Source organism: Rhinopithecus bieti, unplaced genomic scaffold, assembly GCF_001698545.2.
Source record: "Rhinopithecus bieti isolate Rb0 unplaced genomic scaffold, ASM169854v2 scaffold_42772, whole genome shotgun sequence".
Taxonomy (NCBI): domain Eukaryota; kingdom Metazoa; phylum Chordata; class Mammalia; order Primates; family Cercopithecidae; genus Rhinopithecus; species Rhinopithecus bieti.
Genome location: NW_016818842.1, coordinates 1,076,519 through 1,101,870, shown reverse-complemented (window position 1 = coordinate 1,101,870; position 25,352 = coordinate 1,076,519). Strand labels below are relative to the sequence as shown.

General features: G+C 48.1%; 1 protein-coding gene across 1 annotated transcript in view; it reads right to left on the bottom strand.

The window, feature by feature from the left end:
- CUX1 (cut like homeobox 1) overlaps nucleotides 1-25,352 on the bottom strand; it is a 451,669-nt gene that overhangs the window by 174,358 nt on the left and 251,959 nt on the right. Inside the window, 1 exon segment of the mRNA XM_017857649.1 lies at nucleotides 13,927-14,005. Coding sequence (XP_017713138.1) covers nucleotides 13,927-14,005 — 79 coding nt within the window.

The following is a 25,352-nucleotide window of genomic DNA, read 5'->3' as shown; positions in this document are numbered from 1 at the left end:
GAGGTGGCGGGCGCCTGTAGTCCCAGCTACTCGGGAGGCTGAGGCAGGAGAATGGCGTAAACCCGGGAGGCGGAGCTTGCAGTGAGCTGAGATCCAGCCACTGCACTCCAGCCCGGGCGACAGAGCGAGACTCCGTCTCAAAAAAAAAAAAAAAGAAAAACGTGACTTTAACTTAGAAATAAAGTGAATATAATCTGTGCCAGGCTTATACATCAAAACTGTAAAATATTGCTCAGAGAAATTAAAGATGAACTAAATAAATACATTGTTTAGACTGGAAGAATAAATAGTGCTGTCAATTTTCCTCAAATTGATCTACAAATACAGTGGAATCCTAATCAAAATCACAGAAAGCTCCTTTGTAAAAACTGACAAGCTGAATCTAAAATGTATATAGAAGCCAGGCACAGTGGCTTATGCCCATAATCCCAGCACTTCGTGAGGCCAAGGTGGGAGGACTGCTTGAGCCCAGGAGTTTGAGACCAGCCTGGGCAACATAGCTAGACCTCATGTCTAGAAAAAATAAAAAATTAGTTGGGTGTGGTGGCACGTGCCTGTAGTCCCAGCTACTTGAGAGACTGAGGTGGGAGGATTGCTTGAGCCTGGAAGACTGAGGCTGCAGTGAGCTATGACTTCATCACTACACTCCAACCTGGGCAACAGAGCAAGACCCTGTTTCCAAAATTAAAATGTGCAAGAGATTGAAACCTTTATAAATAAAAATCTATGAAGGCAAAAATGCACATGAAAAAATATTCCACATTATTAGTCATCAGGAAAATGCAAACTAAAATCATAATGAAATACATTAAGCATTCACTAGGAATGTCTAAAATCAGACGGTAACCAATGAAACAGAAGACATGGAGCAACTGGAACTCCTCTCGATTTCTTATGTGGCGATAAAATAATACAACTGTAACTTTGCTACCCTGAGGAAAAGAAAATGAAAAAAATTAATAAAAAAAGACACATCTATGTTGAAAAGCAGCTTGGCATTTCCTATCAGGTAAAATGTACAGGTACCCTGATCCTCATCCTAAGTATTTGCCTAAGGGAAATGAAAACATACGCCTACGTAACAACTCTCCATGAATGTTTATAGATTGATTCATAATAGCCACAAACAACAAAATGTCTGTCAACACACCCGTTAGATCAACAAATTGATATATATACACACAGTGGAATATCATTCATCAATAAAAAGGAAAGGACTAATGATACCAGCAACTTAGATGAATCCCAAAACACTGTGCTGAGTGAAAGAGGCCGGACGTAGGACCACAGACCAAATGATTCCACTTCTACACAACTCCAGAAGTGACAAATCTACTAGATAGTAAGAGAGAGCAGAACAGCAATTGCTGGGTATTGGGGTCAGAAGGGAATTTGACGTCACACAAATGTTCTACATCTTGATTGTGAAGGTGGCCACGCTATCACACTGCCCACTTGAAATGAGTGCATTTCATTGCATGTGTGTATGTATTTATTTTTAGACAGAGTCTCACTCTGTTGCCCAGGCTGGACTGCAGTGGCGCAATCTTGGCTCACTATACCTCCTGGGTTCAAGTAATTCTCCTGCCTCAGCTTCCTGAGTAGCTGGGATTACAGGCGCTCACTATTACACCAGCTAATTTTTGTATTTTTAGTAGAGAGGGGGTTTCACCACGTTGGCCAGACTGGTCTCAAACTCCTGACCTCAGGTGATCCACCTGCTTCGGCCTCCCAAAGTGGTGGGATTACAGGAGTAAGCCACTGTGCCTGGCCCAATTCAAACTTTTTTACTCTTGAGGTGCATAAGCAAAAGTAGTTTGGAGACCACTGACTTGGACCTGTCTGCCTGCTGTGCAAAGGACGTTAGGTGGAGGTGTGAGTGCAGTGAAGTGACAGAGACTGGTGGCTTGGATTAGGTGGCAGTGGCTGAAGGGTAGGTGGCAGTGGCTGAAGGGTAGGTGGCCGAATTTGGGATATATTCTGGAGGCTGCTGGCTCACTAGGGCTTACTAACAGCCTGGCTATTGGGTGTGAAAGAAAGAAGGGAACCCAGGCTGACTTGTGCATTGTGGCTGTATTAGTCTGTTTTCACACTGCTATAAAGAAATACCTGGGCCGGGCGCGGTGGCTCATGCCTGTAATCCCAACACTTTGGAAGGCTGAGGCGGGTAGATCACCTGAGGTCAGGCGATTGAGATCAGCCTGGCCAACATGGTGAAACTCTGTCTCTACTAAAAATACAAAAATTAACTGGGCATGGGGGCAGGCACCTGTAATCCCAGCTACTTGGGAGGCTGAGGCAGGAGAATTGCTCAAACCCAGGAGGAGGAGGTTGCAGTGAGCCGAGATTGTGCCACTGCACTCCAGTTTGGGCGATGGCGAGACTCCGTCTCAAAAAAAAAAAAAAAAAAAGAAATACTTTAGACTGAGCAATTTATAAAGCAAACAGGTTTAATGGACTCACAGTTCCACATGGCTGGGGAGGCCTCAGGAAACTTACAATCATGGTGGAAGGCAAAGGAGAAGCAAACACCTTCTTCACAAAGCGGCAGGAGAGAGAAGAGTGAAGGCGGAACTTCCAAACACTTATAAAACCATTGGATCTTACGAGAACTCACTATCATGACAACAGCCAGGGGAAAACTGCCCCCATGATCCAATCACTTCCCTCCCTCGACATGTGGGGATTACAATTCGAGGCGAGATTTGGGTGGGGACACAGAGCCAAACCATATGTGGGCAAAGCACCTGCGTGAATGGTGATGCCACTGAACTGTCTTGGGAGCATGTCGGGGGAACTGATCATTCTCTTTTGGTCATGTGGAGTTTTAGAAGTCACCTAGGGAGAGAATGTAAATGAAAAGGCTAAGAATAACGTTCTGGCATACTCCAACATTTAGAGCCCTGGTAGAGGAAGAGGAGAAGGCCACAGAAGTCTAAGGAGGAAGAGTGTAAATAGGTGAAGAAGTGGATTCGGCAGGTAGTCACCCTCTAGGGAAGTTCTGCTGTGATGGGGAGTAGCAAAGTGGCCAGAAACCAGAAGGTATCAGTCATGTATTTTCTTAGTAAATATGATGTGTGTTAGAGATCAGGGCAGAAAAAAGGAATGAAATAGCATATCTGGGGTGCGCAGTGGGATCTAGGGTCGGGGCCAGTCTAGGGCTTGTTTCTATGTTATCGTAAACTAAGTCGCTCTGAGACTTAAATGCAAACATTTTGCTTTGAGTTCTTAGGATCACTGCAAAGGAAGTGCTGGCATGCCCTGATAAAGTCCAACAGCCTTGGTGCAGAGAGGTCCTGTGAGAAGAAAGGACACATGCCTGGATCTCAGAAGAGCTGCAGAGGGCTGCAGGCGGGTTTGGGATTCGGCTGGGGGTGTGGAGAGGGCGCAGGGTGGCGAGCAGACTGCTGGTGAACTGCTTTTCTTGCAGGTTGTGAGGGCTGAAAAGGCCAATCTTAATAGACACGAGGCCGATGTTTGCACAGTGTGCTCTGCGGGTGACGGGGGCCGTCCCCTGCCACCAGCCTGAGGATGAATGTCCCCCTTGTGAGCACCGTCCCCGCGATGACATCACAGCGCGGCAGACGCTACTTTTCGCCAGGGCACTCTAGGCTAATGTAATCATATGATTACATAATTAACCCAGCTGTCTCATTAAGAAAATCAACTGGAATTCAGGGCATAATTAGTCATACGGCAATTAGCATGCTGATGAGCGACTGATGAAAAGCTGTCTAGATACCCGGCGTGCCAGGACCACCCCGGTCACAGCAAAGCGGGGCACAAACGACGCACCTCTCCACTCTCCACACAAGCACACCGAGGAGGAGTCCCCAAGTCACATCCAGGGTGTTCTCCCTCTAGTGCTGTGTCGAGGGACCGGGTGAGGATGGATGGAGAAGGGAAAGCCTTGGGAGTGACGGCAGCCGGCAAAATCTGCTGGTGCCGGGTCCAACACCCATCTTGTCATGCCTGCTAATTCCTCAGCCTGCAAACATATAGTGTCCTACACGGAGAGGCGGATTGGGCCCCAGGTTTGTGAACCTGGCCGAGGAAGGTAGGGACGCTGCTTCCATGCCTGGTTTCCAGTTTCCCTAAATGCCGGGGCCTGAGTGAAACTGGGACACAGCATATAGACTCATCACCCGAGGCTGTTTCAGGACCAGCTTGGGGCCAGGGACCTGTATCCTGGACAGGAGTCAGCACATTATTCGCCACCTACAGGGCTTTGTTCTTCCAGACCCAGTTCCTCTTTCTGTCCTGTTTTGTTTGGGGCTTGTGATTGCTTCTTAATCACAAGAATGAAAATGTTTTCTGAAGGCAAACTGAGGATCTGTAAAGGGATCCTGCACGTCTCCCACTACTGAAGTTACAGGGAGCTCTCCGGAGGGGCCCTGGGTACCAGGCCTTGTTTGCCAACACCAGGAGACCTGGAATATGTGGACTGGAGTCACTGTACAGAATCAGGCTGCAACAGCCACATTTCTATCGCCTTTGAGAAGGCTACCAAGTGGCACATTGATGAACATCTTGGCATGAAAACCAGGGGCTATTTCTAACGAAATAAGATTTTGTCACTTTTGGTTTTTTTTTTTTCAGAGTCTCACTCTGTTGCCCAGGCTAGAGTGCAGTGGCACGATCTCGGCTCACTGCCACCTCCGCCTCCCAGGTTCAAGCGATTCTCGTGACTCAGCATCCCAAGTAGCTGAGATAATAGGTGCATGCCACCATGCTCGGCCAATTTTTCTATTTTTTAGTAGAGATGGGGTTTCACCATGTTTGTCACACTGGTCTTGAACTCCTGACCTCAGGTGATCCACCCGCCTCCGCCTCCCAAAGTGCTGGGATTATAGGCGTGAGCCACCACGCCGGGCCAATTTCTTCACCTTTTTTTCCAGGAGTCTTAATGTGGGATCCTTGAGTGAGGGGCAGGCAGTGGAGAAAGAAGTATAAAAGAACAGTGTTTTCTAATTTTAACCTGTAATGTGTCCTCACTTGAAAGTAGCAGGCACCAAGAACCAGATTGCTATTTTATTCTCCTGGAGGAGCATTAAAAAGCAGTTCTCAAAAATGATGACATTCCATTTTATTTCTAGATTCTCAGATGCTAGGCCGACAAGGATAGTCACCAGGAGAGATGGTTTTCCTACATTCAAAATGAAACTTCCCCCGGTGGGGGGGACCTCAGAGCATGGGCATTTGGGAGCAGGCTCTGAAAATGGAATGGCCTACAAATGCACTCTTTCCAGCCAGCTCTCTTTCAGTACTTCCGAAAAACCTACATCTACTTTTCACAAAGGCAGACCAGTTAACCTATGGAAATAAAGGGAGACAAGTCAGTCACGAAACAACGACTTCTAGCAGTGTTTCATGAGTCAATGAATATTTTATATCACTGGTAATGTGCTTCCTAAGATTTAAATCTTAAAATAAACCCTTCCAGGCACTGCCTTTATATGTTTGAAGGGTTTGTGTCCGTAGGAACTAAACTGCATCTCAGCAAGCAGTAAAATACGGTTCTGATAGCAGGTCAGAGACAGAGGCAAGGACAACTTGCAAAGAGATGCTTCCAGTGAACTTCACAACCAAAGCAGAGAGGTTCTGTAGTGCCTAGTCTTTTTCTTCTACCTAGGAACTCTTTAAAATACACCAATTACTAGGCTGGGTGTGGTGGCTCATGCCTGTAATCTCAGCACTTTGGGAGGCCGAAGAGGGACGACTGCCTGAACCTAGGAGTTTGAGACCAGCCTCGGCAATATAGCAAGACTCCATCTCTACAAAAAAATTAAAAATTAGCCAGGTGTAGTGGCGTGTGCCTGTAGTCCCCACTACTCAGGAGGCTGAGGCAGCAGGATCGCTTGAACTAGGAGGCTGTTAAGTGAGCTATGATGGTACCAGTGCACTCCAGGTTGGGCAACAGAGACCCCGCTGCTAAAATATAAAAAAACAAACAAAAACCCCCAAAACCATTAGTAAGATGTTTCTGGAACAGAACAGTCACACTTGTGTTTTATCCTACAACTACTTGACTAAGTTCTTATCTGCAATACATTAATAAGGCCTATTCAGAAACTAAGATTGCAACTTGAATATTTTACTAATTTATGCTCTCCGTCATTGTAGAAATAAATACATACTTATTGTAAAAAAAAAAAAAAAATGAAAAGTATCAAGAAGCAAGAGCAAGTCACCCACACAAGGTTAATTACTGACGAATTATGCATACTGTCATAATTTTGCTCAGAACTCAGTAAAATTCCAGCTATGCAAGAGTTAGAAGTGGTCATTCCAGAATATTCCCAGCTATCTGAGAGGGTCACATTTTAAGAGCAGAGATATTTATTTCTTGTTTAATTACAGTAAGGGACAGAGGCTATTTTACTTGTTTTTTTTTTTTTTCCTTAAAGAGATCGGGGTGGTCTTGTTATGTTGCTAGGCTGGTCTCGAACTAGAGACAGAGGCTGCATATTTTACTTATCTCTCTCTTTTTTTTTTTTTTTTTAAGAGATGGGGGGGGGTCTTGCTATGTTGCCCAGGCTGGTCTCGAACTCCTGGCCTCAAATACTCCTCCTGCCTCAGCCTCCCAAAGTACACTGATTACAGGAGTGAGTCACTGCACCTGATCCCCAGAGTCATTATTCATAGCCCCTCTGACTATTTCAGTGTCTCCGTCTGGCTGCTGTAGGGCTTGGCTGCTCCTGGGTCCTTGTCCTCTTCTGCTCACTAAGCCCCAATGACCTGACATTCTCTCCATCTGCTAGTCTTCTTCCCGTCCCAGCTCCTCCCTGCTGCTGCTTTCTCTGGTCAGAAAACTGCCTCCTGTGGCTTCTTCTCCTGGCCTCAGTCGGTGCCACCTTAGGGCAGCTGCCTCTGTCCTGCTTGATTCACCTTATTCTATAATCTCATTGCCCATTGGGCTTTGCTTATCACACCTCAAATTCAGTTGTTATTTGTGCAATTACTTTTTCTTCTTCTTTTAAAAAAAAAAAAATATATATATATTTTAATTTGACAGGGTCCCACTCTGTCACTCAGGCTGAAGTGCAGTGGCACGATCTCAGCTCATTGCAGCCTTGACCTCCTGGGCTCAGGTGATCCTCCCACTGCAGCCTCCTGAACAGCTGGGACTATAGGCGTATGCCACCATGCCCAGCTAATTTTTGTATGTTTTGTAGAGACGGGATTTTACCGTGTTGCCTAGGCTGGTCTTCAACCCCTGGGCTCAAGTAATTCAGGTAATTCAGCTGCCTCAGCCTCCCAAAGTGCTGGGATTGCAGGTGTGAGCCACTGCACCCAATTGCAATTACTTTTTAATGCCCATATTCCCAACAGGCTCTATAGTCCGAGGGCAGGAACTGAGCTGGCTATTATATCCCTGGGGCTCAGCCTGGTTCTTGATGCCCCGGGGGTATGGTGGGGGGATGAGGGGTTCTGGGGTCTCAGGCACTGACTCGAGTAATACCCAGGGAGATGAGTCTGATAATACTCACGAAACTGACTAAGGAATGAGAAACAATCTGGTGGCAAATGAAAACAACAGAAACATCAAGGTCTGAACTATCAAACCTGCTCAGAGGGTACATGAGGACCATGATGGTTCAATGCTACTGTATCGCTAAATGCTTATTTGGTGTCTTTATTTTTATTTTTTGAGATGGTGTCTCGCTCTGTCTCCCAGGCTGGAGTGCAGTGGCGCGATCTCGGCTCACTGCAAGCTCCGCCTCCTGGGTTCACACCATTCTCCTGCCTCAACCTCTTGAGTAGCTGGGACCACAGGCGCCCGCCACCTCGCCCGGCTAATTGTTTGTATTTTTAGTAGAGATTGGTTTTCAATGTGTTAGCCAGGATGGTCTTGAACTCCTGACCTCGTGATCTGACTGCCTCGGCCTCCCAAAGTGCTGGGATTACAGGTGTGAGCCACCCCGCCCGGCCATCTTTATTTTTTTTTTAATTTAATTTATTTTTTAGACAGTTTTGCTTTGTCACCCAGGCTGGAGTGCAGTAGTACAATCTCGGCTCACTGCAACCTCCACCTCCCGGGTTCAACCAACTGTCCTGCCTCAGCCTCCCAAGTAGCTGGGATTACAGGTGCCTGCCACCACACCCAGCTAATGTCTTGTATTTTTTTAGTAGAGATGAGGTTTCACCATGTTGGCCAGGCTGGTCACAAAGTCCTGATCTCAGGTGATCTGCCTGCTTGGACCTCCCAAAGTGCTGGGGTTACAGGCGTGAACCACCACACCTGGCCTTAGTGTCTTTAATATGAAGGAAATTACAGAAGGTGGAAGATGAAGAAGAGGGAGGAGCCAGAACACCGAAGGAGAAGTGGGCGGGTGGGGATGGTGGGGGATGAGCTGGGGTGGAGGGAGATCCTACCCTGTGTGCTGGGCTTGGGGCGCTGATGGGACCTCTGGTAAACCAAACACAGATCCCAGCCACAAAGGACCCGCCCCAAAGCCGAAGGCCTCAGATGCGCATGTGCTGGTTTGGGCAACCCCGACTGCTAAGTGCTGTATAAATGTCTATGCAGGCATGTAAATCTTTATAGAGTGACACGAAAGTAAAATGAGAGTTCAGAGAGCTATTAAACTGCTACAACTCAATAAAAGATTCTGTTCTCCTGCAATTGACTTGTCTTAGCGCTCTGCAGTGCCCGCCCTCGCTGGGAAGCTTCAACCTCGGAAGCGTGATTCACTGGGAACAGTAGGAGCCTGAGACCAAAAAAACACTCAGCATTTTGAAGAAATAATTTGATTCATTAATTTCTGCATTCGTTTAGCAATATTTATGGAGTTTCTGCCACATGGCAGGCATTGGGGTGGACACAAAGGAAATAATTAGCAACAAAACTATACTGAACCAGTCTCTTGGCCAAACAGTTACCAAGGAATTACAATGGAGTGAAGGGCAGGGTCCCAGGCCAGGGTGTGTGTGTGCACAGGAAGGGTCCCCTAAACCTGCTGGGCAGGCCAGGAAGGCCTCTCTGTCAGGAAGTGGCATCTCAACAGGTTAATCCAGAGGAGTTGGTGGCGATTAGCCAGGAAGAGTCTGGCCGCCCTAGAAGCACTTAGACTCACATCAATGTGAACTGCAGACTGTAGGGCAGGAGTTGGGGTGAAGGGAAGTGGCAGGAATTGAGACACATCCTAGAGGTCGGATGTCCAGAGTTGGTGACAAGATGCTCAGAACACAGGCCAGGCATGGTGGCTCATGCCTGTAATCCCAGCACTTTCGGGGGCTGAGGCGGGTGGATCATCTGAGGTCAGGAGTTTGAGACCAGCCTGGCCAACATGGTGAAACCTCATCTCTACTAAAAATACAAAAATTAGCCAGGTGTGGTGGCGCACGTCTGTAATCCCAGCTACTTGGGAGGCTGAGGCATGAGAACTGCTTGAACCCAGAAGGTAGAGGTTGCAGTGTGCTGAGATCACACCATCACACTTCAGCCTGGGTGACAGAGTGAGACCCCGTCTCAGGAAAAGCAAAAAGCTCAGCACATGAGCAGCAAGGTGGGAGGTGACGCTACCCACCAAAAGAAGGCAGGCAGTAAAAAGACGGCTTCTGCCGGACACATCGGGTGGGTGCCCACCAGTCATCCCAATGGGAAAGTCCAGGCGGCAGTTGGATATGCAGCCTGGCACTCAGGAGTGAGACCTGGACCACGGACAAAGCTCTAAGAGTCACCAATGCAACCCTTGGTGAACTCTGCTGCTGAGGACCTGGTGAGAGTGGTGGGAATCTGGGTCCATTGACTCCTTCAGTCATTCACTATGTCCCACCTGCTGCACGCCAGGCTCTGGGCAGAGAGCCACAATACAAAGCCCTATCCTCACGGAGCTGTCACTCTAATGAGACCCAGAGATAAGCAACGAGGAAATGCACAAATAAATAAAACTTCAGAAAGGGGAAGCAGGTGGGAGCTGGTTTGGTCAAGTGCCTGTCACTCCTGGGTTGGGTGGGACTCTGGCTCCGCTGCTCCTGGGGCCAGCTTGGCGGCTCTCTCTGTGATCCAGGAGCAGGGCTGTGTGGCACATAGCTGGAATGCCTGTTGCATTATTCCCAAGGGCTTCCTCCTTTTTCCTGTGACAGTGTGAGTTGCTGTCTCTTGCAACTAGCAGAACTTACTGCACCCTACTAATGTTTCTGGGTTCCACTGGATTAAGGCCTGAAGTATGCAGACAGTTAAGGCATCCTGACTCCCCCAGACTGAGTGACTGTCAGTAAATGCATCATCGCTATTGACCGGGCCCTTCCTGTAAGCCTCAGCCACAGAATGATTGCATCTGAGCAATAATCAGACTTCAAAACACAGGGAGAATGCTCCGAGCACCATTCCTGCTTTGCGAGTAACTTGTTAGATCTGGCAGATCACAGCATTTGTTAAGAAATACCTGGGAGGTGGTGGGTGAAAGTGATCTATGTGGAATGTAGATGTATTTTGATTGACTTTTAGTATTATAGAAAACATCAAACATTCTTTGCCCCCGCCATTCATCAATTTAAACTGCAAACTTCAACTCTCTGGCCAGAAATAAAAATTGTGAAGAATATCACCAATATAGGAAAATGCTTACGGTAATAGTAAGAATCATAACATTAAGCGAGAAAGGCAGAATATGAATATATACCTATGCTGTGATTGAAATTCTATAAAATTTGCACATGTACATGGACAAGGTCGGCTCAGGTAAAGAGGAAACGCTGATGAGAAAAACGGTCTTTTTTTCTACGGGAAATTCACACAGAACGTAACTGTAGAGAAAGAAACCGAGCAATGCTTTAAAGTGGCTGCCCAGTTGGAAAATTTCACTAGGGAAAAACTGAGGTGCAAATTTGACTTTTGGAAAAGAGATTACAGGTTATTTAGAAAACAGCAGCTAGGCGGGGCGCGGTGGCTCACACCTATAATCCTAGCACTTTGGGAGGCTGAGGCAGGCGTATCACCTGAGGTCAGGAGCTCGAGACCAGCCTGGCCAACATGGCGAAACCCCGTCTCTACTAAAGTACAAAAATTAGCTGGGTGTGGTGACGGGCACCTGTAATCACAGCTATGTGGGAGGCTGAGGCAGGAGAATTGCTTGAACCTGGGAGGTGGAGGTTACAGTGAGCCAAGATTGCACCACTGCGCTCCAGCCTGTGTGACAGAGCGGGACTCTGTCTCAGAAAAAAGAAAAAAGAAAGAAAGAAAGAAAGAAAAGAGATTACGTATTATTTAGAAAACAGCTGCTAAAGAGTCTTTGGGTCTCTGGCAAAGATGAAGTGAGCCAGTCTTCTTTCAACTAAGTCACCAACTGGACAAGGTTCTCAGCTGGAAAACACTCCCTTCTGGTATCCTGCTCCCAGAAGTGGTAGCAAGAACTTCTGGGAATAGAATGGAGCAGAACCTTCCTGAGCCCAAGGAACCAACAAAAAGTCAGAGAATGAACTCTTTCGAAACACAAAATGAAATTTCTCAAAGCCCAGGTCACGCTTTTTCTGTAAATTCTTTATCCCTGTGTCAGTAAGGACATGACATAGTCCAGAGAGAAAATTCTCAGCCACTACCTTACGCACAAGAAAATGTACCTTACGCAACAAGAAAATTCTTGTTGATGCCCAACCCACCAGGCTGCTGACGCCCGAGGGACAGTGCTCTTGAGGCAGAAGAATAGGGTCTGCAGGTAGGGAACCAAAGGGCGATTCACCCTGACTTCCTAGAACTAAATCGAAGGGAAAACCCCCACTTTTCATGCCTAAGTAACAAAAGGACCACTGGCTACTTCCTTTGCAAACCCCAATTTTTTCTGCCCTGCAGATGGGAAATGAAAGTACCTTTGATTGGTTGCTTTCTGCAACCAATCAGATGTTTGCATAGAAGTATAACTTTGTAACTTCAGCCTCTGATTGGTTGCAACCAATCAGACTGATTGCAGGGCCAAGTTTTCGTTTGCATAGAAGTGCAACTTTGTAACTTCACTTTAGCCTCTGATTGGTTACTTTCCACAACCAATCAAGATGTTTGCACACGAGTGTGACCTTTGTAACTTCACTTCAGCCTCTGGTTGGTTGCTTTCTGCAACTGATCAGACTGATTGTGGGCCAGCACTTCATTTACATGGGGTGAACACCAATTGGCCAATGGGAAACCTCCAGAAGTTATTTGGACTGAGAAGAATCTGTAACTGGGCCCTTAAGCGGCTGCTCGGCCCACTCCCACCCTGTGGAGTGTACTTTCATTTTCAGTAAGTATCTGCTTTTGTTGCTTCATTCTTTCCTTGCTTTGCGCATTTTGTCAATGCTTTGCGCATTGCTCAAAACACCAAGAACCTGGACACCCTCCAGCAGTAACACTGATCCATTTTACTGTGAAGGAGCCTCCTCGTGAGGCTCAGTCAGGTTCTTCAGGGAACTCCTAGTCAGATACAAACTCTCACAGAAAACCAAAAGGCTAGAATTTGGAACTAATAACTAGATAAGCTCCCAAGACAGCAAAAGTTTAGAACAAAGCAAACCATTCTCTATGGTTAGGCTGTTCCCTGACCCTGTTCCATTTTACAGATGAGAACACTGAAGTTCAGAGAGGAAAAGGAATGTCATCCAGGGAAGGAGAATCTGGGTCTCCCAACTCCCTGTCCGAAGTGTTTGATGTGACCCCTATTAATCCCAGCTCCAAGAGGGGACAGCAAAGCCCGTGGTGGACCTGAATTAGAACACAAGTACAGGTACAAAGGAGACCTGAGTCTGCCTCGCTCTGTTAATGTAGCTCTAATGCCGTCAATGATATTCAGAGAATTGCTAACAAGGGCAAGTGCGCAACTGTAATGGGTGGGGAGGGGAGGGTGGTGGTAATTCCAATTCCTTGCTTGGCGGAGAAAGGCAACAAGTGACTTTCCTAATTTTCTGATAAGCGTCTCTCCAGAGCTGAGCTGGGCCCCACATGGTTATGTCCATCACCTTACTGGAGATTCTAAGGCAATTGAGGACCCGCAAACAGGACCAGAGAGTTCAAGGCACTCTACATGCCTTCTGACTTTTCCAGAATAAATAATCAGAAGCCATCACTTCTCAGAATGCCTCACAAACATTATTTAAATTTTAATTTTTCAATCCCTCTAAAAGAAGAAACAGGGCCGGGTGTGGTGGCTCCTGCCTATAACCTCATAGCACTTTAGGAGGCTGAGGTGGGAGGACTGCTTGAGCCCAGAGTTCGAGACCAGCCTGGGCAATACAGTGAGACCTTATCTGTACAAAAAACACAAACATTAGCTGAGTGTGGTGGCACGCACCTCCCAGCCACTTGGGAGGTTGAGGTGGGAGGATCGCTTGAGCCCGGGGGTTGCAGGTTGCAGTGAGCAGAGATTGCGCCACTGCACTCCAGCCTGGGCGACAGACCGAGACTCTGTCTCAAAAATAAACATATAAAATTAGAAAAAAATAATAAAAGAAACAACTTATATACTTGGTTGTAGCTGCAAGGATTATCAGTTACCTCTGCCCATAACCCTTAAGTGAAGGGCTTGTCCAGAGGCCACCGATCTTGGATGACCTGGCAGGGGGAGTGGGACACTCCAGGTGTCTTAGTAGGGCCATTCCTAAAGTCTTAAAGTACGAGGGACTTCTGCACAGCACACATACATCGGGTTTGCATCTTCTCTGCAGTATGTGGAGTGTTTTATGCTGTAGCCTCAGAGATTTGGGTCTCTGCTTTTACAAAGTCATCCCCTAGAGATTACATGAGTACTTCAACAAGTACATCCAATTTCCTTTCGTACCCAAAGTCTGGGTTGTGGAGAATTCATGTGTCCTGCACTCCCTGGTTTCTTGGGGGAAATTGCCACTGATGGCCTATTTATTTTCCTTAGGAAAGCCAAGAAGAATGGGCCCAAAACCCACCGACTCACCAGACACAACGCCCCCCAGTGGTGGGCCATTAGTGCCAGGGCTTACCTGGGACGTCAATCAATCTTTTGTAGACATTTAAGAAAGCTGCTTCAGCTTCCTTGCTTCTTTTACTCAGTGCATCAATCTGAAAGGGAAGGAAAAGAAAGAAAAGAAAAACAAAGAGCTCAACATTTGTCAAGAGGTAATTTACAACGCATTACACATCTAGTGAATTCCCCTAGCAGGGGGAAGTCTGATTCCTCCACATAGATGCTTGACAACTGGGCTTCAACCTCTTAGAGGAAATGCCTGCAAACACAACAGGACCCTGTTCATAAAGGTAAACGAGGGAGGAGCAGAGATTTGAGAGTATGGAGCCATTCACTATACAGCAGGGAACAATGGGTGGATCTTCCATACAGAATGGTCTGGCACGCCCTTCCTGGTCTTTTTTCTTCTCCAAGTACTGACTTAAGAGCTGGCCATGTGCTAGACACTGCTGAGGATCAGAGGTGGGCAGGAAGAGACAGTTCCTACCCCCAGGAGCTCAGGGTCTAGGAGGGAAAAAGGTATGTAATGAACAAGTAATTAAATCCCTGGGGACATGGAGAACGGAACTTCAGGCAGTAAAGTTGTGACCTTAGAGCAGAGTCTTTAAAAGCATTTCACCCAGGTGGACGGGTAAGACACTGCATGTAAACGGACGAACACATTCAAATCCCGGGAGCAAGAATTTCATAAAAAAAATTTTTTTTTTTTGAAACAGAGTCTTGCTGTGTCACCCAGGCTAGAGTGCAGTGGCACGATCTCAGCTCACTGCAACATTTGGCTGCCAGGTTCAAGCAATTCTCGTGCCTCAGCCTCCTAAGTAGCTGGAATTACAGGTGCCCACCACCATGCCCGGCTAAGTTTTGTATTTTGAGTAAATATGAGGTTTCATCATGTTGGCCAGGCTGGTCTTCAACTCCTGACCTCAGGTGATCTGCCCGCCTCAGCCTCCCAAAGTTGCTGGGATTACAGGCGTGAGCCACCGCATCTGGCCTGTGTGTTTTGTTTTAAAACACTTATTTGCATGTCAGCTTGTGCTCCATTCCAGATTAAGAGTCCACCAACACTGCTACAACACACCATGGGGCACAGGGGACCTGCGAGAGTCTGCCGGGTGGGAACATGGATACATATGCGGGAGCTGTGGGTGATGCAGCTGGACAAGCAAGTGGGGTGAGATTTTGAGGGGCACAAGGGTACATGGTGCAGGGAGACCCTCATCATCTGGGCAGTGGTCAGGGTGGAAAGAGCACAGGAGGGGGCAGGGAGGAAGAGACCCGTCGGACGTCACTGCCTTCATCCGAGTGAGATGCGCTGGGCAGTGGTTGGGGGTGTTGAGGAGGAGGAGAGGGCGGATGGAGAGATCAGAGACACACACAGTTGACGTGAGGCCCAGAAGAACAAGGCGAATCGAGGATGGTGCCCGGGATTCCAGATTAGGCAACTGGCGAGGTTTCGCTACAGTGGCCAGGATTGGTTTGTTTTGTGAGCTGACTAGCTGAGCCAGTTTCCCCTAGTGTAGACGTCTGTTCATCAACTATGCTGGACGCATATGCAAAGAGCCTGCCGTGGTTGGACCAACCTGGTAGAATATTCAGCTTACCTACACACTTGCTGAGACAACAGATTGCATTTTACAGCCGAAACATGCAAGATTGCACATGTACCAATGTCATACTGGCTCAGGCAAAGGACAGGAAATTATATATTCCGTCTGTCCCCTCCTAGAACTATGCTGTCTCCGATGTTATTACAGAGGCAAAGGATGTGGTTTAATTATAGGGCCTCTCACCTGAGCCACCGGGCAGTTTGTTAAGAGCTGAAAGAGGTCTCCTGATTAAGGATGTGGGGTGCTCAGAACTGGGGGACGATGGCTAGTGGGAGTTGGGCCTAGAAAACTGAACGCATAGCAGCCTAGTGCAATGCAAGCATTTCCACCTTCTAACAAGCTGTGCACCAAGATTCAAATTTGAAGTCAATTCTTTGGAACTCAGACACATTTCGACCCCCCTCAACCCGATAATAGAAGGCTGTGATTCTGGACAGATGTGGTGGCTCACGCCTGTAATCACAGCACTTTGGGAGCCAGGCACAGGAACATGGCTTGAGCCCAGGAGTTCAAGACCAGCCTGGGCAAAATAATGAGATATCTACAAATTAAAATTTAAAAATAAAAATTTTACAAAAAACAAAAAAAATTAGCTGGGCAGGGTGGAAATGCACCTGTAATACCAGCTACTTGGGAGGCTGAGGTGGGAGGACTGCCTGAGCCTAGGAGTTTGAGGCTGCAGTGAGCTGTGTTCATACAACTGCACTCCAGCCTGGGCAACACAGTGAGACCCTGTCTCAAATAAAACAAAACAAAACAAAACAAGGTTGGGAATTTGGTGTTAAGTAGAGTTTCCGAACAATCTACAAGGACTTTTTGTTTGAGACGGAGGCTCGCTCTGTTGCCGAAGCTGGAGTGCAGTGGCGCAATCTCAGCTCACTGCAGCCTCTGCCTCCCGGGTTCAAACGATTCTCCTGCCTCAGCTTCCCAAGTAGCTGAGACTACAGGAGTGCGCTACCACGCCCAGCTAATATTTTTTGTATTTTTAGTGGAGACGGGGTTTTGTCATGTTGGCCAGGCTGGTCTTGAACTCCTGACCTCGGTGGTCAGGAGAGGTTACAGATATGAGCCACCATGCCTTGCTTACAAGACCGCCCTTTGTTTTAAAATAACCCCTCCCCATTATTAGCAACTCATGCTCATTGTGTGATCAGAAAATATCAAAATACAGAAAAAACTTAAAAGTATAATTAAAATCCGCCACTCACAGGCAGGAGTCAAACTGTCAGGTCTTTATTTCTAATATATTTTTCTAATTATATATATATATAAAAAAAGAGTTGCAGTCAGGCACAGTGGCTCACGCCTGTAATCCCAGCACTTTGTGAGGCCAAGGCGGACGGATCACGTGGTCAAGAGTTTGAGACCAGCGTGGCCAAGGTGATGAAACTCCATCTCTACTTAAAATACAAAAATTAGCCGGACATGGTGGTGTGCACCTGTAATCCCAGCTACTCAGGAGGCTGAGGCAGGAGAATTGCTTCGATTGTACCCGGGAGGTGGAGGTTGCAGTGAGCTGAGATGGCACCACTGCAGTCCAGTCTGGTGACAGAACAAGACTCTGTCTCAAAAAAAAAGAGTTACATGAAATGCAGACACACAGACAAACAAGAGAGAGATGTATGATACATTAGAGTGGTCTTGGACTGGGGGTGATGGGAAGGAGGGGCTGGTGGATGCCAACTGACGGGTGTGGGATTTCCTTTTGGGGTGATGAAAATGTTTTACAATTGTCTGTGGTGAGAGCTGTACAACTTTATGAATATCCTAAAAGTCAATGAACTCCAGACTTTAAATGGGTGAATTATATGGTATGTGAATTATATCTCAATCAAGCTGCTTAAAGCTGCTTAAAACGTACGTACTTGAAATCAGCCTATACGTAAGATTGTGCATTGTGCTTTCTTTTCCTGTCGTATCATGTACCTTTCTCAATATCTATTACAAATTTTGGGAACTGTCTAAATGGCACTGTTTCAACTGTACCTAAGCCCGCATATTATAGATATCTGGAGTAAGCAATGGATTTAGAGTTGCTTCTCCGGATGAATTGGAACACTCCCTGGGGCTCAGTTCTAAGAGAGGCAGGTGGGTAGCAGAGTCTGTCCAGAAAGCTGGGCAGACGCCCTGGCTGCTGTCCGTACCGCTTGATGGCCACACAGAGGCTTCTCTTTCTGGCTTAGGACCTGCCTAGGGAGGGCCCCTCACTTCCCAGGTATTCCGACTGAGGGTACTGGGTGGCTGTGTCTCCTGGAAGCAAGGGCTGGGATCTGGAAGTATCCTGAACTCTGTCCTCCCGTCTCCTGTTTGGGTTATTCCCGGGGATGTGGGGTTTGGTAATTTACATGGCACACTTCAGGGCTGTAACGGGCTGAACTGTGTCTCTCGAAAGATGATGAAGTCCTGACCCCCAATACCTGTGAAGGTGACCTTATTTGGAGCTAGGGTCTCTGCAGGTGATCAAGGTAAGGCAAGGTCATTAGCCGGGGCCCTCGTCCAATAGGATCCAATAAGGAGGAGAAACTAGACACAGAGATAGACACGTAGACAGGTAGGATGTCACAGGGAGATGAAGGAGAGACTGGGTTGATGATCTATAAGAGGAAGATGACCAGGAAACCACCAGAAGCTGGAACAGGGACACAGCAGATTCTCCCCTACAGCAAGCAGAAGGAACCAGCCCCATGGACACCGGGGTTTTAAAACCACTCCACTGACCCGGGAGCGGTGGCTCACACCTGTAATCCCAGCACTTTGGGAGGCCAAGGCGGGTGGATCACGAGGTCAGGAGATGTAGACCAGCCTGGCCAACATGGTGAAACCCTGTCTCTCCTAAAAATACAAAAATTAGCCGGGCATGGTGGCGGGTGCCTGTAATGCCAGCTACTCAGGAGGCTGAGGCAGGAGAATTGCTTGAACCCAGGAGGCGGAGGTTGCAGTGAGCCGAGATCACGCCACTGCACTCCAGCCTCGTGACAGAGCGAGACTCCATCTCAGAACAAAACAAAAAACCCAACCACTCCATGAGTGTCAGTGTCGTTTTATCTAAACCGGCATAAAAACCAAAAACCCTAGTGTTCCTCCACTCATCAGAGCTGTATCACAGGGACCATGACTCTCAGTCCTCTCTGCATGCCCTCCTCCACTAACACAGAGAAATTCCAGCCCAGTCCTGAGGAACACGGTCAGGCTGATGAGTTTAATTAATTCAGTATGCAAACAGACCATGAGGTTTCTTAAAAGAGACTACTTAAAAGATCCTTTTCTAAATGATGAAGTCCCCTCAGCCGCATAGACAAGAATGGGCCTCAAGGCTGGGCGCGGTGGCTCATGCCTGTAGTCCCAACAATTTAGAAAATGGAGGCAGAAGTTAAAGACCAGCCTGGGCAGCAGAGTGAGACCCTATCTCTACCAAAAATAAAAATTAGCTGGGCACGGTGGCAATCACCTGTAATCCCAGCACTTTGGGAAACCGAGGTGGGAGGAGGGCTTGAGCCTAGGAGTTCAAGACCAGCTTGGGCAGCAGAGTGAGACTCTATCTCTACGAAAGAATACAAATTAGCCAGGCACGGTGGTACACGCCTGCAGTCCCAGCTACTTGGAGGCTGAGGTGGGAGGATCACTTGGGCCCAGGGGTTCAAGGCTGGAGTGAGCTATGATTGAGCCACTGCACTGCAGCCTGGATGACCAAGCGAGACCCTGTCTTAAAATAAAAACCAGAATGACCCTGAAGTTGGAGTTCGGTCCATCCTCCCTCTGCAGCTCACCCAGTCAGCGGCGGGTAGTCCCTTCATGTCACTTCCCTGCTGCAGCCGGTGACCTCCTTGTTCCGTGCTTTGCTTACTCGAAACACCCTTTGCTAGCCTCTCCGTCTACTCAAAACCCATCTATGCTGCGAGACCCAAGGCACACACAACTTCCTCCAGACCTGGAGCTGGGTTCCTGGGCTGCTCTGAGTCTGGAGGGAGGGAGGGAGCCAGGGCTTTGAATGCCAGCCCCACCTCATCTGCTCGAGGAGGAGACAGCAGCGGCCTCCTGGGGTTGGACGAGTCACTGACCTACCCTGGCCAGGGCCCCAGTACCAGACACAACACAGTGACTGCCACACACGACAGCTTCCCCCCAGGTGTCCACATGACTACTGGCCAGGAAGAGTACCTGTGGGAGGGAGGGAGGAACGGACAATATCCTGCTCATCTTCATGCTCATGCTGGCCCCCCATCCCCTCGCGGCCATCCTGCAGGAAGCCCAGCCTGTCCATTACGTGCCTTGGAGGTGCAAGCCAGGGCTTGGTAACACAGCTGCCTCTGAGAAGGGGAGGGATCTGAATGAGCAAACGTCTGAGGCAAGGTCTTAAGGCAAGGATTGCTGAAGAGAGGATCCTAGGCTAGGGTTCCGGCTCGCTGTGCCTGCGTGCATGTTAGCTTGAGGTAGGTACCATGCCCTTAAAACCATTTAAAGCCAGCACCGTTGCTCATGCCTGTAATCCCGGCACTTTGGGAGGCCAAGGTGGGAGGATCGCTTGAGCCCAGGAGTTCAAGACCAACCTGGGCAACATAACAAAACCCCATTTCACACACACTCTCACACAGACACAAAACCATTTAGAAGAAGCTAAACTGAGAAGGATCTAGAGACGGTTAGACACTGGCCTGCGGCCTTGGGTAAAACCTGTCCTGCTCTGAGGGATCAGCCTCTTTTTCAGGCTCACCTCCTGCCATGCCTCACACTCCTGCCACACCCAGTCACTCCCAATTCCCAGAACACATGAGCAATTTCCCCTCCGCCTGGAAGGCGCCTCCCAGGAATGCTACCCTGATCCCCAGGTTCAGAGCAGATCCATCTCCCAGCCATGGCCACTCCCACCACCACCTGGGGCTGTCCTGGAGTTTTAGGATGACAGATAAGGCTGCCTGATTCAGGGATCCTGAATTCCTGGAAAACTAAGCTGTAGCATCAACTGTCTTTCCTCCCGAGCACGGGCACACAGCGGGTGTTTAATATGCTTTTAATATCTTCTGCAATGGCCAATTGCATGGTCTGCAGATGTGACCCAACGGTTCAGGAATCCAGGTATAAAAATTTATGAAAATGCTCAATATGTAAAGAGTTCTTGACTGGGCATGGTGGCTCACGCCTGTAACCCCAGCACTTTGGGAGGCCAAGGTGGGTGGATCACTTGAGGTCAGGGGTTCGAGATCAGCCTGGCAAACATGGTGAAACCCTGTCTCTACTAAAACTAAAAAAATTAGCTGGGTGTGGTGGCAGGCACCTGTAATCCCAGCTTCTCAGAAGGCTGAGGCATGAGAATTGCTTGAACCTGGGAGGAGGAGGTTGCAGTGAGCCGAGATCGCGCCATTGCACTCCAGCCTGGGCGACAGAGGTAAGACCTCTGTCTCAAAAAAAAAAAAAAAAAAAAAAAGAAAGAAAGAAAGAAAAATAAAATGCTTAATATGTAAAGGTAAAGAGTTATCTGTGTAGTAAGCATTTGTTTTGTGTGCTGTGAGATGATGACAGTCACTTGGCTGGTAGTAGCTCCTGGGAGGTGTCTTTCTCTACTGTACACACCCAACAGCGCTCTCCAGCTGTCTTCCTGCGGTAACCCGCACATCTGCCCTAATGGCTGCTACTGGATTCCACGGTTATGTTTTCAGCAGTATCACTTTCATAAGGTTGAGTTTTTTTTTTTTTTTAAATGTAGTGTTACATTTACTTACTTACTTACTTAATTTATTTATTTATTTTGAGAAGGAGTCTCGCTCTGTCACCCAGGCTGGAGTGGCAATGGCATGATCTCGGCTCACTGCAACCTCCCCTCCTGGGTTCAAGCGATTCTCCTGCCTCAGCCTCCTGAGTAGCTGGGATTACAGGCACCTGCCACCATGACCAGCTAATTTTTGTATTTTTAGTAGACAGTTCTCACCATGTTGGCCAGGCTGGTCTCGAACTCCTGACTTCAAGTGATCCACCAGCCTCGGCCTCCCAAAGTGCCGGGATTACAGGCATGAGCCACCGTGCCCGGCTAAGTGTTACATTTGAAGACAAATGTGTAGGTGCAATGGCTCATGCCTATATAATCCCAGCAATTTGGGAGGCCGAGGTGGGAGGATCGTTGAGTGTAGGAGTTCAAGATCAACCTGGGCAACATAGCAAGATCCTGTCTCTACAAAAAAAAAAAAATTAGCTGGGTGGGTGTGGTGGTGCATACCTGTGGTCCCAGCTCCTTGGGAGGATCCCTTGGGCCCAGGAGGTCAAGGCTCCAATGAGCTATGATTGCACCACTGCACTCCAGCCTGGGTGACAGTGAGACCCTGTCTCAAATAAAATAAAATAAAGACAAATGTCCATAGGAAGGTATTTTAATCTAGCTCTCAATCAGTACCTGCTTATGACAGTATAAAAACTAGGTTTGGAAAACGAGTTCATAGAAATCCACCAGATCTCTGAGCTATGGAAGGGGTGAGAAAGTGCCCAACCACGCGAGTGACAGCGGGGCTGTGCTGTGGGTTCCCAGAGTCACACAGAATATGCTGCTGCCGCTCCCAACTACCATCCAGGCTCCCTGGAGGAGGCGTCACACATCTCTGCCCACTGCCACGTGATTTGTGGTGTAACAGCAACTTCCCCCTGGGTGCTTTCCTCCCCAGTGATGTCAGGTGTGGCCACATGAAATGCTTTAGCCAATGGTATCTAAGTGATGGTGTCTTATCTGAGCGTTAAGATCTAAGAGCCTGTGTGCTCCCTCCCTCTGCTGCGAGGACCTTATAGGACCTGCTTCCTCTACTGAGATCCTAGAATGAGGACCACCCACAGGGCTGGGGCACAGTCACAGCTAACCCCCAGCCAACATGACATATGAACAAGAAATGATCTTTGGTTGCCACAGGCCACTGAGATTTGTAGCAGTTTGTTTGTTACTGCAGCATAATCTAGTAAAAGCTGATGGTTACAGATCTCAAGAGCTGGCCGTATCTCTAAGAGAGTAACATACAGTGCCAGGCATAGTGGCTCACTCCTGAGCTCAAGTGATCTACCCGCCTCAGCCTCCTGAAGTGCTGGGATTACAGGCATGAGCCACTGTGCCTGGCCAAGAAGTGCTGTGTATTTTGAAATAAAAAAGGCTCATCTCTCCACTGTACCACAGGGGCCTGGCCATGCCTGTGTGGTAGGCAAGTCTACGCCACACACAGCCAAGAGCCTGGGCATGCTGTTGGCACACCAGGGTTTGATTTCCAGCTCCAACATAAAACAGGTGCTCTGCCTGTGCCATTGAATTAACCTATCTGGGCCTCAGTTTTTTCATCTGCGAAGTGGGGCGATACATCTTGGTTGCTGTGCAGATCAAAGCAGTGGCAGCCCTTGGAAAACAGTGAAGGAACTGCTGTCTCACCAGCTTCACTTCTCAGATGCAGAAACCCACCAAGTTACTTGGAACCTGGCCCCTGGCCCCTCCTAGGGATATGATAACATCCAGCATTGCACACTGGGGCTGGGGGCCACATGGTCAATGGAAAGAGCATGTGATTTGATGGAAAGACAGACTTCGGTTTGAATCCTAGTTCCGGCACACACTGGCTGGGTGACTGGGAGGCACGTTACTTAAATGCTGAAGTCTTTGGCTGGGCACGGTGGCTCACGCCTGGAATCCCAGCACTTTGGGAGGCCGAGGCGGGCAGATCATGAGGTCAGGAGATTGACACCATCCTGGCTAACATGGTGAAACCCTGACTTTACTAAAAAAATACAAAAAAATTAGCCAGGTGTGGCGGTGGGCACCTGTAGTCCCAGCTACTCGGGAGGCTGAGGCAGGAGAATTGCTTGAACCCAGAAGGCGGAGGTTGCAGTGACCCAAGACACCATGCCACTGCACTCCAGCCTGGGCAACAAAGTGAGACTCCGTCTCAAAAAAAAAAAAACCATATATACACACACACACATACACACACACACACACACACACACACACACACACACACTGAAGCCTTGGTCTCTTTGTCTATTAAGTGAGGGTAGTAACTCCCTCCTTGTTGAGCTGTTGTGGGAACCTCCTACATCAAGTATCTGACACTGGACAATGTCTGGATAGGAACTGGGTCAACATCATAACCTTCGATAATAAATCCAAAGTCAGCACCTTTCTTTCGACCACACCATAGGTTATTCCCTGTCATGATAAAACCAAGCAGGAAGCCAAGATGTGGAAAGTCCTGGAGAACCAGGACCCTAAGCAACATATTTTTTTTTTTTGAGATGGAGTCTTGCTCTGTTGCCTAGGCTGGAGTGCAGTGGCACGATCTTGGCTCACTGCAAGCTCCGCCTCCCGGGTTCACACCATTCTCCTGCCTCAGCCTCTCGAGTAGCTGGGACTACAAGTGCCCGCCACCATACCCGGCTAATTTTTTTGTATTTTTTTAGTACAGTCAGGGTTTCACCATGTTAGCCAGGATGGTCTCAATCTCCTGACCCCATGATCCGCCCGTCTCGGCCTCCCAAAGTGCTAGGATTCCAGGTGTGAACCACTGCGTCCGGCCCCTAAGCAACATTTAAGACCACAGTGACAATGGCATATTCAAGAACAATCCACTAGCCTGTATACCCTGGGAGTTTACAAGCTAATGATTCAGAAATAAACACAGGCCATTAAAAGAATTTTCAGATCGATGAGCTCTGTCGGACTATAGGCCAATAAAAATCAACAAAGCTGCAGGGATATGATAGGGTAGTTTTGTCTCACTCGAAGTCTGGCTGTAGAATGTTTTCAACAGCAAAGCATGGTTTGAAGGGCCACATGAAACGCTAGAAGTCAGCTAAGACTGACCCGGGTGCTGTCCGAAAGAGACACCTATGCAGGCCAAAGCTTGAGGGTTTTAATTTTTTTTTTTTTGAGATGAAGTCTCACTGTCACTCAGGCTGGAGTGAGGTGGCATGATCTCAGCTCACTGCAACCTCCACCTCCTGGGTTCAAGTGATTCTCCTGCCTCGGCCTCCTGAGTAGCTGGGATTACAGGCACCCGCCACCACGCCCGGCTAATTTTTATATTTTTATTGGACGAGGTTTCACCATGTTGGCCAGGCTAGTCTCGAACCCCTGACCTCAAGTGATCCACCTGCCTTGGCTTCCCAAAGTGCTGGGATTACAGGTGTGAGCCACCGTGCCTGGCCCCACTTAGTAAAGTTTCTAAGAGGAAAACTAGAGAGGCCCCGAAGAAGCCGCTGGTTTGGAGAAAGGATGTGGGATCCATAGAGGAGATTTGTGGCAGGGGATAGCACAAGATTAAAAGCCAAGATGATAAAAAAAGCAACAAGCATTTCTATTCTCCTTGAGTTTACGAAGCCCTTCCAAGTACATCTGCCATTCTGGCTGTCAACATCTATCTGAAAGGCTGTCTTGGGGAAGAAAGATTAGCTGTCTTCTCTCTCCCCACAGTGCAAAACCAGAATGAGCAAGTAAATGCTCCAGTACGGCAGATCACGGCTTAGACAACAGGGAAACCTGCCGGCAGCAGGCTCTTCAGAGGAAGGAGGTGCTGGTTGCTTGCTCACCCCTGCTTCACTTCTTCCTTCATTCTGTCAATAAAGTTGTTTAAGGAGGCTAAGATGTGCTAGGTGGTGTTCTATCCCAGCCTATGGGAGACAGAGATTCCTACTGCGGCTCCCAAAAAGCTTAAGATGGGGTAATGCTCCCCTACCCTACCTCCCTCCAGTAAATCCCGGTGGGGGTGTGGGGGGCAGGCTTCCTAGGGAATAAATGCCTACCTGAGATATTTACATCACCATTGTTGTGAGTAGATAATATATGTGTACAATAAAAAAAATTGTAAAGGTATAAAAACAT